Raw genomic sequence first — 18,858 nt, forward strand, 5'->3', positions numbered from 1 at the left:
AGCAGAATGTGGCACCACTAAAGACAAACCTGGGGTGACATTAGAGACTTGTACTCTGAAACAGGTGAAAAGGTCAGCTCCTTTCTGTTTTATCTCTTTTTGTCTGCGACAGAAAAGGTTTGTCGGCTTGAGTCCGTCAGCTACGGGGTTGAAAGCACAAGTCCAAGAGGGAAAAACGTCTTCAGAATTGGAGAGACTGTAACAATCACCTGCTCTGAAAAATACTGGGGGGTTTTCACAAAACAAAACATACAAACGATTAAGTGCCTGGACAATGGAGAATGGGAGACACCTCCTGTGTGTGAAGGTGAACAAAGTTAAGACATTTCAAAAGTTTTCAGGTATAACTTACACTAATGAAAACTTAAATATCTTTGCAGAAATTCAATGTGATATTCCTATGTATCAGCATGTGCGGAATCCTCGGTATTATTTTAGTAGGGATAGAAAACTCGGGACTCGTGTGTCATACTATTGTGAAGATGGTTATAAGCAAAAAGCTACATATGCCACATGTACAAAAACGGCTGGACTCCAAATCCACTGTGTGAGGGTAAGTCCCTGTCTTTTGGAGCACGCAGATAATTCACACTGCTTTTATTTTAAAGAAGAAAATTGTGAAATATGTCTTGCCTTTGTCTTTCAGAGCCTGGGTGTCCTGAGCCAATAGTTGAAAATGCAAGAATCCTGAGGAAATCAGAACGTCCTTATAAACCAGGTGAACGTATTGAATACCAGTGTTTGCCTGGATATGAACCTGAGAGATTCACCGTCACCTGTGGTTGGGACGGTCGATGGCAGTCAATGAGATACTGCACTGGTAAGTACTGATTTGTTAATCATATGGAAAGAATACTTTTCACTCAACATAGTCACTTGTTAATGTACAGCTATTCAGAAAATTGGTTATTATGCAGTACTTAAAAATGGCATGATATTAAAATGCATTAATATTATCCAATAAAAAATGTAAGGGGGGCAGCAGGTGGTGCAGCAGGTAGTGTCGCGGAGTTTGGTGTGTTCTCCCTGTGTCCGCATGGGTTTCCTGCGGGTACTCCAGTTTCCTCCCACAGTTCCAAAACACACATTGGGAAGTGGATTGGCGACTCAAAAAGTGTCCATAGGTGCGAGTGTGTGAGTGAATGTGTGAGTGTGTGTGTTGCCCTGTGAAGGACTGGCACCCCCTCCAGGGTGTATTCCCGCCTTGCGCCCAATGATTCCAGGTAGGCTCTGGACCCACCGTGACCCTGAACTGGATAAGCGGTTACAGATAATGAATGAATTAATTAATTAATGAATGAATGAGCCCTTGGTAGGGTCTCCCAAGGCAAATTGGTCCTAGGTGATGGGCCAGACAAAGAGTGATCCATAAAGACAGAGATGAAGAGATTAAGAACAGGGACACAGCTTCCCTTGCCCGGAGTAGGGTTACCGGGGCCTCACCCTGGAGCCAGGCCTGGGGGAAGGGCTCCTTAGCGAGCACCTGGTGGCCGGACTTTCACTCATGGGGTCCGGCCGTGCTCAACCCGAAGGAGTAACATGGGTCCCATAGGCCCACCACCTGTGGGAGAGGTAGTAATCTGGGTCTGGTGCATTGTGGATCGGGTTGCAGCCAAGGTCAGGGACCCTGGCGTTCTGACCCTTGGTTACTGAAACTGGCTTTTGGAACATGGAACATAACCTCTCTGGTGAGAAAAGAGCCTGAGCTGGTGTGCAAGGTTGAGAAATATAGTTGGGCTCACCTCGACACACAGTATGGGCTCTGGAACCAATCTTCTTGAGAGGGGCTGGATGCTCTTTCACTCTGGAGTTTCCCAGGGTGAGAGGTGTAAGGCAGGAGTGGTCTTTCTCATAGCCCACCAGCTTAGCGCCTGTACGTTGGGGTTTACCCCACTGGACGAGAGGGTAATTTCTCTGCACCTTCGGGTTGGGGAAAGGGCTCTGACCGTTGTTTGTGCTTATGCACTGAACAGCAGTTCAGAGTACCATGCCTTCTTGGGGACCCTAGAAGGTGTGCTGGAGAACACTCATTCTGGGGACTCCATTGTTCTGCTGGGGGACTTCAGCGCTCACATGGGTAATGACAGTGAGACCTGGAGGGGCATGACTGGGAGGAACGGCCCCGCTGATCTGAACCCGAGTGGTGTTCAGTTATTGGATTTCTGTGCTCATCACAGTTTGTCCATTATGAACACCATGTTCGAGCATAAGGGTGTCCACAAGTACACCTGACATCAGGATACCGTAGGCCACATTTTGATGATTGACTTTATGTGGCAGATTGTGTTTTATTTATTTCCGTTTGATACTGATATAAGGGTAATGTCAAGGGTTAACTGGGGGATGTCACTGTAGCCCTATGAGAAGGGGGAGTAGGAGGACTTAGTGATTGGTTTGACCTGCTTGCCCCCCCCCCCCCTTTCCGGTGAACTTGTCCCTCCTGTTGTTGTTTGGCGTGTGGTTTGGCGTGGTGGATTCAGGTACAACTGCAATGATTTGTGTGTTTTAATTATTTTAGGTAGGACCATGGGTGTCGGTATATTTTTCCTTATTTGTGTGGGGTTACTATGTGTGGAGTAACTTGTGTGTATTTAGTAGTGATTGCTGTGGGTGTTGTGCCATGGTCTGAGGCCTTCAATCATTCTCTGCTTCGCATCGTTGCTGTTCTGTGCTTTGCATCTTCGCTATTTTGCTGCTTCACAGCTTAATGCCAGGTAGGCATGTTTCCTCTCTCTAAGAGCATGTCCAGCCGTCATTTGTATTTACATTCTATGTTTCGTTAGAACCGTCACACTGCCAGCTGCTCCCCCTCTTCTATCGGTTGTTGCACCTCAATGCCGACAGAGATAGAGAAACTCCTTTTAAACGGAGTTTAAACATTCTCCTAGCTGCTCCTCCTCTCGTGGTGCTGCTGTTTTCTCCACATCTTGGCAAAGTCGTGCTGCTGTTTTCTCCACGTCGTGGTTAAGTCGTGTTGCTGCGCTGTACAGATTCATATCACTTGCGGGTCTGTCAAATTGTTTTGTTTGTTTTTGGTTATTTTCTTTTTTGTTTTGTTTTCAAGGCACAGTTTATTCTGCGACAGTTGTATTTCTTTTGGAAAATGTAGATTTTCTTTTGTGTTAAGTGTTCGTTCCTATTTTGTTAGATTATTTGTGTCAATTTTTGGGTTTAGTTGGTGGGTTATATCCCAATTTCGGGCTTGCTCATTTTCTTTTCTTATTATTTATTTTGTCTTATTCTTTAAGTGTATACTATCCTTATTGATTTTCATTTCTTTATTTTGGTTTTGTTGTAATTGGTTATTTCTTGAGTTTGTCATTTTGGTTTTTTTAGTCCTCTTTCTCTCTCTCCCTCTCTCTCTCTCTCTCTCTTTGGTGGCAGCTAGTTTATGGCACCTTGTTGTCATTTTAAAATAGTAATTTTGAATGATTTTTAATTAATATTGGTGTATTCATTTAAAAGCTGCAGCTAAAGTCTTTTAGTGTTTTAGGGTAATGTTTGAATGTGTACTGAAATAAAATTTTTATTGTGAAAACAAAATATTGTGTGGACCACGAGCCTCTGTCCCCAACAGACGAACCTGGGTTGCTTGGTTAGTTTTACTAGTCTTATTTCCTGAGGTGACATTCCTCAGGTGGCATAATCGGACTATAATCACAGAGTATTTTTTTATATATATATAACCCATTCTGTTAGTGGGTATTATCCCTCTTATGACCATTAGGGTGTGGTGATTTAGTGGGTAGGAGGTAGGCCGCGTCACATTTATAGTCGCTTGGGGGACTCCGGAGGCAGCTGACAGGTACCGGGGATCCAAGCGGCTCGCGGCTTCGGCTGTCGCTGAGGCAAAAACTCGGGTGTGGAAGGAGTTTGGTGAGAACATGGAAAACGACTTTCGGTTGGCTCCGAGAAGTTTCTGGCAAACCATCAGGCAACTCAGGAGGGGAAAGTGGTTTTCCACCAACACTGTATATGGTGGGGGTGGGGAACTGTTGACCTCGACTGGGGACGTCATTAGGCGGTGGAAGGAATACTTCGAGGATCTTCTCAATCCCACCAGCACGTCTTCCGCAGAGGAAGTAGATTTTGGGGACCCCAGGAGGGCTCGTCTATCACTAGGGCTGAGGTGGCCGAGGTGGTAGGAAAACTCCTTAGTGGTAGGGCCCCGGAGGGTGGATGAAGTTCGCGCCGGGTTCCTCAAGGCTCTGGATGTTGTGGAGCTGTCCTGGCTGACATGTCTTTGCAACATCGTGTGGACATCAGGGCCAGTGCCTCTGGACTGGCAGATTGGGGTGGTGGTTTCCCTTTTTAAAAAGGGGGACCGGAGGGTGTGTTCCAACTATAGGGTGATCACACTCCTCAGCCTCCCCGGTAAGGTCTATGCGGTTGTACTGGAGAAGAGAGTCCAACTGATAGTTGAACCTCGTATCCAGGAGGATTCCACCCCTGCTGTGGATCACTGGGCCAGCTCTTTACCCTCGCAAGGATCCTGGAGGGTGCGTGGGAGTTTGCTCAACCAGTCTACATGTGTTTTGTGGATCTGGAGAAGGCATTCGACCATGTCCCTCGGGATATTCTGTGGGGGGTGCTCTGGGAGTATAGGGTACTGGGCTCTTTGCTACGAGCCATCCAGTCCCTGTATAAACAGAGCAGGAGTCTGGTTCGTATGGCTGGAAGTAAGTCCGACTGGTTTCCAGTTGGAGTTGGACTCTGTCAGGGCTGCCCGTTGTCACCGGTTCTGTTCATAATTTTTATGGACAGAATATCTCAACGTAACCAAGTGGCGGAAGGTGTCCGTTTTGGTGGTCTCAGGATTCCATGTCTGCTTTTTGTGGATGATGTGGTCTTGTTGGCTTCATCGAGCCGGGACCTCCAGCTCTTGCTAGACCAGTTTGCAGCTGAGTGTGAAGTGGTAGGGATGAAGATCAGCACCTCCAAGTCTGAGTCCATGGTACTCAGATGGAAAAGGGTGGAGTGATCTCTCCAGGTTGGAAGTGAGATCCTGCCTCAAGTGGAGGAAAAAGTTGGAGGGAAGTGAGGGAAAGATGGAGCGTGAGATTGACAGGCGGATCGGTGCAGCGTCAGCAGTAATGTGGGCTCTGTACTGGTCCGTTGTGTTGAAGAGAGAGCTGAGTAGAAAAGCAAAGCTCTCGATTTACCATTCAATCTACGTCCCAACCCTCACCTATGGTCACGAGCTTTGGGTAGTGACCGAAAGAATGAGATTGCGGGTACAAGCGACTGAGATGAGTTTTCTCTGCAGGGTGTCTGGACTCTCCCTTAGAGACAGGGTTAGGATCTCGGACATCCGGGAGAGACTCGGAGTGGAGCCACTGCTCCTCCATGTCGAGCCTGTTGAGGAGGTTCGGGCATCTGGTCCAGTTGCCTCCTGGACGCCTTCTTGGTGAGGTGTTCTGGGCATGTCCAACGGGGAGGAGGCCCCGGGGCAGACCAAGAACACGCTGGAGAGACTACATGTCTCGACTGGCTTGGGAACGCCTCGGTATACCCCGGAGGTGCTGGAGGTGGTGGCTGGGGAGAGGGAGGTCTGGGTTTCCTTGCTCCGACTGCTTCCCCCACGACCCAGACCCAAATATGCAGTGAATAATGGATGAATGAATGAATGAAAAATGTAAGGACCTTTTAAATAGTGTATGGAACTTTACAACTGTACAGTTACAATCTCCTCTCATAAAATTCAAAGGGTCTCTTTTTTGCCATCTGTCACTAAAAGTAAAATCACAGATCACCATCTGGTATCACTCTTTTACTGCTGAAGCCTGTGTATGCCAAGTTAATTTTTATGGGAGGAAAGAATCAAGTTTTGAAAACACACACACACACACACACACACATCTATTAATGCGATTTTTCACTTTGAATCTTTAATCGAAAAGAAGCAGTTTCCTGCATTATACATACATATTAAAAGCAGGCTGACCAATCAGAGTTCTGTTGCTATCCAAAGAATTTGCATAACCAAGCCAGCAGAGCAACTCACATTACTAGAGCACAACAGTAAATATGACCAACAGAACACCAAGTATACAGATGTTAAACAAATCATGGAGAAGATTTATAGGTGAAAAGCTGAGAGATGGAAAGCTGTGCCTCAGTACAACAAATTCTGTTTTGTTTCTCTAGGTGTATCTTAGTCATTTTGGTCTCATAGCAGGTCTATTTTAACAAGTCCTGTCTGGTTTAAATAGGCCTTGGATGATGGATGAAAATGGATGGTGGGAGAGGCTTATGCTGCATATCCGATCTGTGGCAATGTGACTTTTACGTCAGTCCATGAATGTTGAGCATTTTTTTCAACTTTTGTGAAAAATATTGTGAAATGAAAAATGAATCCATTTTTTGGATTTAGTCTGTTCATCTGGTCTGTCGGTTAACCCTCTGACTCTCTTTTTTTTTTTTTTTTTTTTTACCACAAGCTTGTGGAAGTCATCTATCATAATATCAAAGCTATTGATGCTTATACCTTCTCTGACCTTCTTTAGTCCTCTCCCCTTTCCTTTATATCTCAACTGCCCTGTCCCTGATGATATCCCTTTTCTCTTCAATTATTCAGCCACAGTTTGCGGTGAAGGACCTGCTGTTCTTTGGTCCCAGCAGGGAAATTTTTCTGGTTTGCGAACCAGTTTATGTCGGTGGAAACGCGCCAAACGGTTCCAAACTAACAACAGACTGACAATGTTTCCTGGCCATTTCACTGAGATGATGTGTCTTTCCTGAAGGACAGCTTTAACACTTTTTTATTCTGTAGCAAGGTGCATTTTCTTTTATTATGATAAATGTATTTTACCTGACATTTATCATAAAGATATAAGGAGATTTGATCATATTCTTCAGGCAGTTGTCTTTATACATTTCATTAGAACAGCACCAGACAAAAATGTCTAGCTTCTTCTCCTTGGACAAAGTAGGTCAATAACTATCACTTTTATCTTTTTTATTTATACCTACATGAAATTTTAGACACAGCTGACTGGGAACAATCACATTCTTTTTCCACACACAGTGTTGAGTTTTCTTATTGAAGGAGTTTTATAATCATTTCTGATTCTTCAGTCAACAACTCTCATGTCATGTGTGTCCTAATAGTACAAAGAGTTGGATGTGGCCCACCGCCATTGATTTCACATGCCGTACAAGATGTAAAGGAGCAATATAAGGATGGTGAAAAATCTACTTACGACTGTCCTATGTACTACGTGCAGGACGGTGATCCCCACATGATCTGTATGCAAGGCAACTGGACAGGAAAGGGGAGATGTTTGAGTAAGTATAGATCATTTCAGTGTTTTAGAAATCTGACACGTTCTGACATTAACCCATGTTAGCTATTATCACAAAGTGTTAGTGACTAGTGGAGAATTTCAAATACCCCGCACTTTGTTATCTGTAATAGGACTGTACTGCTCTCACTAGAATACACTGATAACTCAGTCTAATAGTGGCTTACAATAATAAAAGTTTAAAGCACACAACATTACTGATGGAGTCTATGTGAAACGTGAACATACAGTGGACAGTATGTAGCTAAATGGTTCTGTTAAGCTTCAGATGGTGTTTAAATCTGAATAATAACATGACCATATAGTGAGTTTAGGAATAATGCAAAACAGAAATAGTCAACTATATAAACCATAAAAGTTAAGATATAACATACTATTTTTATTCAGAATAAGCTGCTTAAAGACAAAGAAGCATCCCTTAACCTCTAATTAAAAATGCAGAAGTCTATAAATATACATAATTGTGTGAATAAACTCCTACCCCTCCTTCACAATTATTCATGCTGTGCTTAAATCAAATCAAATCAAATTTATTTGTATAGCGTTTTTTTCTACAACTGATGTTGTCACAAAGCAGCTTCACAGAGTTCCATTAAAAAGTTAAAGTTTTAACTTCCAGTTTTAAGTTTTAGATTCCAGTGTGACAATAACAATCAGAAAATGAACTAGCATAATATTTTAATTAATCACCCAAGAGTTTACGTTTGAACAAATTTTATAAAGTTTAACAAAGAAGGGCACAGTGGAGCTGATTATAATAATCTAATAATCATTAAAACACCACAGAGCAGGTCAGATTCTGTTTGTCTGTCCCTCTAACTGCAGTCGGGGGTCAGTTTCAAACATAAAATGTCCTCAGAAGCATTCACTCAATGACCTCAGATACAGTTCACTCTGGCTGTATCCGGCTATGGACTGCAAAAAAAAACAAAAAACACGTCTAAACATTTTTCCTCATAACTGAGCTTTATGATGTTACTGCAGAGATGTTATGGGGAAAAATCAGGTTCTCTGTGTCTTTGCCTGTACTGTGTATTGTTGTAGTGATTTAATGGATATTGATAAAGACGTGTTGGGTTTGTTTCAGAACCGTGCACTGTGGATGTTCATGTTATGGATGTCAATAAAATAGAATTAAAGTTTGGAGGAAGGACAAAAATCTATTTAAAGCATCTGGATCATATTTCATTTGTTTGTGTGCGAGGATATAAACACACAGGTGAAGTTGGCTTACGTCAGTCCTGTAATGAGGGAGTGATTCCGTTACCTGTTTGTGTAAGGTTTTAGCTACAGATCTGTTCACTGCTTATAGAAGCATAACAATGAAGTCTTGTTTTTTTGTTTTTGTGTATTTGCTGATTCAGAGAAAGTCTGAGGATCAACTTCTGCTCAGTAAACAGGGTAAAGGGTTGTGTTCAGTCAAATCTAATCAAATCTCAAGCTGTGATCTAAACTGATATTTATGTACAAATTAACAAAATAAATGCTTATTATGAAACACAAATTGTGTGCTGTGTATTTAAATCTTTCCTTTACAATTAATACAAAAAGAAGTATATACACTTTCCTGTTGGTTTTTATGTATTTTATTTTTCAGAAAAAAAAGGATTACTGAAAATTCACTGGGTTATTTAATGTTTTCAATTTTGCAAACAAATAAATATACACCAACCTGCCAAACATCTTCTAAAATCTACATCCTTGTTTCTACGTTCACTTCATTTTTTATCAACTTTTCTTACTTTAGTGGTGCATTTAGTAGTTTAACAATTACAGAATGTAATACGTCTTTTGGGCGGCACAGTGGCGCAGCTGGTAGTGTCACTGTCACAAAGCTCCAAGGTCCTGGAGGCTGTGGATTCAAGCCCCTCCCCCCCCCCCCCCCCCCCCGGGGACTGACTGTCTTTGAGGAGTTTGGTGTGTCCTCCCCTTGTCTGCGTGGGTTTTCTCCAGGTGGTTACGGTTTCCTCCCACGGTTCAAAACCACACAAACGTAGGTGGATTAGCGACTCAAAAATGTCTATAGGTTTGAATGAATGTGTGTGTTGCCCTGTGAAGGACTGGAGCCACCTCCAGGGTGTGTTCCTGTTTTGCACTCAGTGATTCTGGGTAGGCCCTGAACGGGACAAGTCCATCTCTTGTTCCAAAAACTTCACTCTGTTCTCCAACGCAGCAGGTATTTTTATATTGGTGGATAAATCTCAGCACTGCAGTGACACTGATGAGGCAGTGGCAAGTCCTGGCACATTTCCACTTCACCTGCTTGACTTGGCTTGGCTCGGCTTTTTGCTTTTGCATTGGGCAAATCTGGTACCTGGAACCGGATACTTTTTTTAGCCCCTGCTTGGTCCTGGTTGCAAGTGAGGTGAGTAGGTACTTTGAAAAGGTTCTAACACTCCTTGGATTTGTGGCAAATTAAAGAGGATGTGCAACAAAGAGCTGAATAACTGATCTGTGGGAACTGGGACTGAGCATTGTTCTGTCCCATTGTTCTGAGCAAGTCACCTCCAACAACTCTCCAACACCTCTCTGGGCACCACCACTGCCCACCACTCAGAGTGTGTGTATGTATACTGCCCTTTATCAGGCCTTAAACTGAATTTTGATGAGGTTTCACACAATCTGTCAAAACTAGTTTACTTAATTTGAGCATAACACCCAATCACAATGAACTGGAAAAGTGAAAAATATTTAAAAGTTATAGGACCTCTTAAATGGAAAAATAATTTTTGTAAAACTGAATTTTGACATTTGACAATTAATGTCATTATTATTTGTGTTCATTTTTACTTCTTCAAATTCAGGGAATTGTTCATTTAAAGCCATGTAGATTTAGTGCAGGGCCTGTTTAGTGTACTGACACTGTTTGTTGTATTAGTAATTTGCTACAATGCAATCTGTGCAAACTTACTCAGCATTCTGAACAAATCATGCCATTGTTGACAAAATAATAATTGACATTTATTCGAAGAACTCAAAGCAATGAATATTTCAGCTCAAAAGGCTTCCAAATGAATTCCATTTTTTTTAAAAACTTGGATTAAACTTTGTTTTATCTGTCACTAAATAAACAATGTTTTTCATAAGTGAAATGGGTCTATTTACTGGATTTGGGTAATCATTTATCTGTAATAAATAAATAAGGATATTGACCTATAGTAAAGAAGTTACTTGTACTTATGCAGATAAAACCCAATAAAGATAAAAATATTGTTAATATAACAGCAGTGAATTCAAAGCATGCACCGATAACTGAGTTTGACCTCTGCAGTGTATTTAAAAATGTGAATGTAAACAAAAAATAAATGGATAAGTTTAAACGATCTTCTAGGATTTTTACCTTGCGATCCTACACCTATTAAAGTAATGAGATGTAATGTAAATACTATGAGGTCAGAGTACAGAACCATAGATTATTATATCAGAATTATACATTCAGTTTGACAAACAGATTTCAGGAAAAGAAAAGGTAAAATAACACTTTATTGATCCAGAGGGAAATTGTAATGTCACAGTACTGTACATAGTGCACAAGAGAAGACATACAGAAAGACATACATGTGGGGGGCAGGTCTCCAACCTGATTGTAAAAATGATGAACAAGTTCAGTGTCATTCTTTCATCTCTGCAATGTCTTGTGTTTTCAATTAGCAGAGTACATGCCTCCCTGAAAAATCCCTCTCTAGGTTAGAGTATTCTTATACGGTTTTTAGAGAAACACAATAATATGTGCAGAGTGGGCTCTTAAAATTTGATAAATGATTAACTAAGGATTGTTATTGATCCACAGTAGTCTACGTGGCTACAAATACAGAAAGAAATCACAAAGATCCCTAAGCTGAGATTGTGGAAGTCTGGGAGCTAAAATGCGTGGGCTCTTTAAAAGCTTAATTTTTGCCATTTTGGCATGTTACTTGACCTCTGCACAAGGTGAGGTGTTTATTTAAATTGTTTAGTCTCTTTTTATTATGTTTTTATGATGATGTAATAGATCTGTAACCCTGTAAATCAACTGGTTTTTTGTACATAACTAAGGAAGAAAAACATGTTTTTTCAGTGTTGCATGGTCCGCTGGTTACATGTGGTTCTTTATAATGTATGTATAGAGTTTCTTCAGATTTTGTGATAGGGATTAATTAGAGATATTATGGTGCTTGATCAAAGATGTATCCCATGGGATACCTATAAATTATTTTCATTTTTTATTGAAACATTAAAGAGTTTAGCACAAAGCCATTCATCCGTCATTGCTTGCAAATACTGAGCTTTTGGTGGATGCTCCTTTTTCAACTTTAAAATACACCTGCTTATTGTAGAATGTTTCAGTATGGTGTAACTTAAACTTCCTATGAAGTTGGTCAGTGAAAAAATTGGAAATATTTAAGTGAATTAACAAATTTCAGTTTTTATTGTACTTTTAGAAAGTCCTCCGCCTGTTTTGGAAACTGGATTTGTAGTTTATTTTCTAAATGTATTTTTAATTGATTGTAACAGTTACAAAATTGCACAGAAATGTCATTCCTTCCGTGATACACTTGATTTTAATTTCAGCATGTGTTCTCTGACGTTCTTGTGTTTACCTGTTCATTTGTTTAACATATGCTAGTAAAACAAATAAATCTTTGACTGGTTTAAAATCAACTTGCAAAATATTCTTACAGAAATAAGCTGTACTCCACCTAAAATAGCACATGGAACCATTACTGATGGTAAGATGGAATACAGTGAAAACGAGCTGTTAAAATATGTATGTAATGAAGGCTACAGGCCCAGACGTGGAGCCCCTAAATGCCTTAAAACAGGCTGGAGCATAACACCAGAGTGTGAAGGTAAACCCTCTCTATGTGTCTTCCTGTTACCTTACAGTTTGGTGAAACTAAGGGTTGAAGGATCAGAGGCAATCAATTAAACAATTATTTGTCAAATTTGGCAGCATCTATCTCAGTCCTCACATAAGCTACTTGAAACTAGGTTTAAAAACTTAATAATAAATAAATAAATAAAACGCCTGTTTGTGGAAGCCAGTTCAACACTTTTAACGCCATTAAACTAAAAGAATGCTTCAGGTACATCATCCAACTGTGTACAGTATTTATCACAATCTAAAAAACTAAGACAGATTAAATAAGGAATAATAAAGAAAAACAAATCCACAAACCACTCATGGAATATAATATAAATCCCTTTAAACAACCACCACACAACCCCAAAATAACAAATGGGCAGCTGCCAAGAACAACATATAACCCTTATATATTCATTCATTCATTTTCTGAAACCGTTTAACCAGTTCAGGGTCTTGGTGGGTCCAGAACCTAAGCAGAATCACTGGGCGCAAGGTGGGAACACACCCTGCGGGAGGCGCCAGTCCTTTGCAGGGTGACACACACTCACACATTCACTCACACCTATGGACCTCCTATATATATATATATATATATATATATATATATATATATATATATATATATATATATCTCAAGTCGACACCAAATATCGAGAGAATTTCGACTCAGAGGTCAACTTTAAAACTCGGAACCCGACCCGACCCACGCGACTTTTGTAAATAAATGCCGCTCTTGTTGAGCTTAACTGACGCTATTTGGCGTCTGTTTACGGCGTCGTTCCACAAGGTTGGAAGTTTTTTGAGGTTGTGCCCAAGTTTTTGCGTATTTTATGTGTTTTTGGCACTTTTTTCAGCAAAAACATTAGCTTTATACAGTATTACTTACCTAAGAGTGTAATTGTTGATTATTTTTGTAGGGAAATAGGGAAATATATGGTCAAAAATTTATGGTCGAGAACCAATTCATCGGTTTTCAGTTATTTTTTATGGGGAAATTCGATTCGGAACTCGACCGCATCAGCTGTCGACGCGAGTTCTGGAACGGATCTCGACTTCTGGGGCATCACTGTATATATATATATATATATATATATATATATATATATATTTTTTTAAGACACAATCTAGGGGTGGAAAAAGTGATTTGTAGTGATGGGAAAATCAGCTCCTCTCTGTTTTACCTCATTTTTTGTGTGATAGAAATGACTTGTCTGCTTGGGTCCATCACATATGGAATTAAAAGCATAAGTCCAAGAGGGAAAAGTGTCTTCAGAATTGGAGAGAGTGTAGAGATCACCTGCTCAGAAACATACCGGTTGTTTTCAACAAAATTAAACTCACGTAACATTTTATGCCTGGACAGTGGAGAATGGGAGATCCCTCCTGTGTGTGAAGGTAAAAATGCAACAAAATTTAAAATGCAACTATATTTTTAGTATTCCAGGTTTAACATGTACTAATGGAAATATAAACATCTTTGCAGAAATTACATGTGATTTTCCTGTGGATGAGCATGTGCAATATCCTCATTACTACTTTCGTTGGGGTAGAAAACTTGGGGATCGTAAGTCTTACTGGTGTGAAAGTGGCTATAAGCGAAAAGCTCATAGTGCCACGTGTACAGAAAATGGCTGGTCTCCAAAACCACTATGTGAGGGTAAGTTTTGAAAGCTTGTATCCTGTCTCTACACATTACACATGGTTTGGCAGAGGCTATGAAATGAGACAGCTTTTATAATGAGTCTGAAAACCAGAGCAAAGAGAAACTAGGCAAGCCTAGTTTTGCCGGACCGCCATTAGACATTGTCACAAGGGTGTTTCTGGTATTTCAAAAACAGGAAAGCCCAAAATACATAGCTACCTTTGTCCCTGGAATGCCTGGAGAAGCTTTGATGCTTCATATCAATGTCTTTGTTTAAAATAATAACAAATAATAACAAACTATAAAATTTGTTTATCTCGTCAGTTACTGACAGTGCATGTATGATCATGGAAAGCCTGTTATTTTCTGTTAATACCAACTGAAGCACTGTGTTGAGATGACATTAAAGCAAGTCATTTACCAGAAAGCAACGAGATAACATTTCAAAATTTAAATTTTTGAACATTTCTAGAACCAATCACCTTAATATTTCATCAACAAAGTAATCTATACTTGGTAAAGGAACAGGGCATCACTGCTAACTAGATATTTATGTAGCTACTGACTTACATTACTATAATTGACTGACTGATAAAACGGTGGTTATTTCACTGCCTCGTTTCTTCATATAAAGTAAAAAAAAAAACTGCAGATATAATTTACTCATCAGAATGTCAGTAACTGTGAGATGTGTTCGTTTATTCATGTCGTTATAGGGACAGAAAAGATGATTTTCCGTTTGTTAAATATATAGTAGAAAACAAAAGACTGTGTCACAGAAACATCCTCCAAACATAAAGAAGAGACTATGATAAATATTACTTCAACAACGTTCAACACATTTCTGTTTGAGGCTCCAGTAAAACGCTGTGATGCTCACCACAGTGGACTGTGGGACGGTGGAGCACTGAAGTGGTGAGAGTGTGTCCCAATTCAGCTTTTAATTCTCGGATCCCTTGAACACTTCAACAATCACCCTTTCAACAACGTCATCAAAGTGAACATTTTATTGAATGATTTAGGGGTTATGGCAAGAAATTGCACATGGTCCCAAAAAAAGAGTGCTTTTCTGGACAAAAGAGGACGTTTGGTCACCGCCGAACGATTCCAAATTTAGTTCACGAACTGGAATGTGAAATATGGCTGAATTTGGCACTACCTTATCTTCTCTCTGTGAAATACGACTGAATTAACAGTTCCTATTTGTACATTCAACATTAGATGACAATGCTCTAATCTCTTTACCAACTTCACCAAGGAATCACCAAGAAAATATCACTTTCATAAACCTTCCAATTTAGTTTACACCTGCTTCAAGTGAGACACATCTGACTAGGAACAACCAAAATCGTTTTACACACTCAGTTTTATAATCATTTTCATAGTTTCAAATGACAGCTCTCTTGTAGAGGCCATGTTTTCTTTAAATGAACCAGATTCATCAGCTCATTAAAGTGTGATATGTGCTTTCACACAAACACACACACACACACACACAGATAGGTGTGTATCTAAATTAAATAGTTTTTTCATAGCAGCATTATTTTTGTTTAGCTGTAGAAGAAAAGGATAAGCAGAACAAACCTACAGAAGCCGCACATACCTCTGAGAGCTCTGCAGGACGGGATCAGGCAGAAGGTAAGAAACTGTTCATGGATTGTTTTCCATAATAACATTTCTATCAAACATTTTATTACACAATTGAACTGAATTTTCATATCTTAAATTGATCGGAACACTTTGTATTGTTTAGTGTCACGTCCTGTGTTTGTTTTCTGTTTATTCTTCCTGTCTTCGCCCTAGTCCCGCCTTAGCTCCGCCCTCTCGTCAGAGTCTCCTTTGTAGTCCTGCCCTCTCGTTATTGTCCCCAGGTGTTCCTTGTCAGTGTATATATAGTCCCTTTGTTTCAGTGTTTCTGGGTCGGTTCTTGTGCGTGTAGATGTGTTTCTTTGTCTGTTGTCTTACACGTTACCACCAGATCACAGTTATGTTCCTGTTCTAGTCATGTTCCACTGAGTTCTTGTTTGTTTTCTTGCCTCCCTGCTCCTGTTTGTTTTCTGTTTGTTGTGTTTGCCTTGGTTTTGTTTAAATAAATCTTCCTTGCGTGTACGTCCACCTCCTCATCCTCCTTCAACTGTGACATTTAGAAGCTGTATTGAACCTGAGGAATAATTTGAAAGGAAAATATATATTAGTAAAAATATTTTTACCTCTTGTCATTTCACACAGTGAACATCATAAATTAATTTCACATGTGTTACCTTTTTCTGTGTTCTTCATAAATTATAAATGTAAAGTCAGAACTGATGGGTACATTTCCAGTACAGTCCAATACACTTCACTCAGCAAGTTTTTGCCACGTCAGAGACAATGTCCCTAAAATGCAGGGAAGTTAGCTGTCCAGAATAAAGGTTTAAGAGTTGCAACCTAGTTCTGAGGCCTAGTGAATGTCAGGTGACAACAGACCTGAATGTATTTTGTTGCTGGACTTTAAGCATTGCACATAGACTATAATTTACTTATCATAACTGTTCAATGAAAAGCATGTGTCTCCAAAATAGTAATTTACAGGCGAGGGGAAAAAACGTTCTTAACTTTCTATGAAGTCAGTCTAAAAAACTTTAGAGATACATGTTTTTCTTTGGAAAGGGACAAAATGTTAATATACAGGTGCATCTCAATAAATTAGAATATCACCAAAAGTTAATTTATTTGAGTAATTCAATTCAAAAACTGAAGCTCATATTAACTTACAGCCAATGAAAACCCAAAAGACATTATCTCAGAACATTAGAATAATCAACACAAAACACCTGCAAAGGTTTCCTAAGCCTTTAAAATGTTTCCTTAGTCTGGTACAGTAAGCTACACATTAACGGGGAAAACTTCTGACTTGATAGATGTCCAGAAGGCAGTCATTGACAGCCTCCTTTTGTATCCAATCATATTAATGGAAAGTTGAGAAAACTGCAGCTTTGAAATGATTGTTAAGAAAATGACATTCAGAAATTTGGGGGAGATTCACAAGGAGTGGACTGCTACTGGAGTCAGTGCTTCTAGAACCACCACACACTGATGTATCCTGGACAATGGCTACCACTGTCGCATTCCTGAAACCTCTCATGACCCAGAGACAAGGCCAGAAGTGTCTCATCTGGACAGAGGAGAAAAAGGACAGGACTGTTGCTCAGTGTCCAAAGTCCTGTTTTCAGGTGAAAGTAAATTTTTCATTTAATTTGGAAATCAAGTTCCCAGAGTCTGGAGGAAGAGTAGATCCAAGCTGCTTGAGTCCAGTGTGAAGTTTCCACAATCAGTGATGGTTTGGGCAGCCGTGTCATCTGCTGGTGATGGACCCCTGTGTTATATCAAGTCCAAAGTCAGTGCAGCCGTCTACCAAGAAAGTTTAGAGCACTTCAGCTTCCCTCTGCTGACAAGCTTGTGCCAAAAGTACCAATGCCTAGTTTAATAACCACAGTATCACTGCACTTTAATGGCCAGCAAACTCACCTGATCTCTATGGAGTATTGTCAAGAGGAAAATGAGAGACAACAGGCCCAACAATGCAGATGAGCTGAAGGCCGCTATCAAAGCCACCTGGGCCTTCATGCCACATGCAGTAATTCATCCAAAAGGTGCCCTGACCAAGTAGTGAGTTCATATACTGTATATACTTATCAGCAGGCCAACATTTCTGTATTCAAATATATTTTTTAATTGTTCATATATAATATTCTAATTTTCTGAGATAATGTCTTTTGGGTTTTCATTGACTGTAAGCCATAATCATCAACATAAATAGAAATAAACGCTTGAAATAGATCACTCTGTTCTATATGAATCTATAGGAGTTTCACTTTTTGAATTGAATAACTGAAATAAATTAACTGATTAATTGAGAATCACTTGTGTGTGTGTGTGTGTGTGTTTGTGTGTGTTTCTTAACAGTAAAAAGAGTTGGATGTGGCCGACCTCCATTGATTCCTCATGCAGTACAGGATTTTAAGAAACAATATGAGGAAGATGAAATAGCTACCTATGACTGTCCTTCATACTACGTGCAGGATGGTGATCCCCACATGGTCTGTAAACAAGGCAGATGGACAGGAAACGGGAGATGTTTGAGTAAGTATAGATCCGTTCAATGTTTTTGAAATCTGATATTCTGATATTAACCCATGTTAGCTATTATCACAAAGTGTTAGAAAATAAACTAGCAAGATTCACCCAAGAAATGAATTTAAAACTGTGGAACAAGTTCTATATGTTTAACAACGGAGCTTACAGTGGAACTGTTTATAGTAATCTAATAATCTATATTTAAAATAATGTATATCGTGATTATGTGGCCTTGAGGCTAGAGAAGCTGGCTTGAGGCCAGAGACTTCCCAGGACCGGCAAGAAAAAATGAATTCACAGCTAAAGTGCCCTTGAGCAAGACACCTGCAGTCCTGTGATTTCCCTTGGTCAAGTTTCATCCTTTATGTTTTGAATATGTATTGTCATAGTGATTTTATGGATGAGTAAGTACTAATAAAGACATGTTGGGTTTGTTTCAGAACCGTGCACTGTGGATGTTCATGTTATGGATGCCAATAATATAGAAATAAAGGTTGGAGGAAGAAGAAAAATCTATTCACAGCATAATGATTTTATTACATTTGTTTGTGCACGAGGATATAGACACACAGGTGCAGTAGAATTACGTCAGCGCTGTACTGATGGAGTGGTTCAGTTACCTACTTGTGTATAGTTTTAATTACAGATCTGTGGGAGGTTAAGTTGTTCACAGCTTAAAGACGTGTAACAGTGAAGTCATTTTCCACTGTCTGAATAAAGTGGATGTTTGTGTAACTGTTGATTCAAAGAAAGTTTGAAGAGGTTTTTATTGAACATTCAAAACCACATTCAGATAAAGTTCTATTCTTAAAGGGTTGTGTTCAGTCAAATTTAAACATATCTCAAATTTTGTCACTGACATTTATGGACAAGTGAACCAAATAAAGGGTTATTATGGAACACAAGTTGTGTGTTGTATATTTATGTAAAACATCCATCCATCCATCCAT

At 39.8% G+C, this 18,858-nt stretch overlaps 1 protein-coding gene across 1 annotated transcript; it reads left to right on the top strand.

Moving 5' to 3' along the window:
• LOC136671380 (complement factor H-related protein 1-like) lies at positions 1-18,803 on the top strand. Its single transcript, XM_066647050.1, has 11 exons — positions 1-553; positions 647-820; positions 7,111-7,287; positions 8,392-8,579; positions 8,669-8,705; positions 11,966-12,133; positions 13,351-13,545; positions 13,634-13,807; positions 15,347-15,430; positions 17,738-17,914; positions 18,349-18,803. The coding sequence occupies exons 1-11, from the start codon at positions 514-516 to the stop codon at positions 18,540-18,542; spliced, it is 1,608 nt and encodes a 535-aa protein (XP_066503147.1). The 5' UTR covers positions 1-513; the 3' UTR covers positions 18,543-18,803.
• The last annotated feature ends 55 nt before the right edge of the window (positions 18,804-18,858 follow it).

Source organism: Hoplias malabaricus, chromosome 16 (genome assembly GCF_029633855.1).
Source record: "Hoplias malabaricus isolate fHopMal1 chromosome 16, fHopMal1.hap1, whole genome shotgun sequence".
NCBI lineage: Eukaryota > Metazoa > Chordata > Actinopteri > Characiformes > Erythrinidae > Hoplias > Hoplias malabaricus.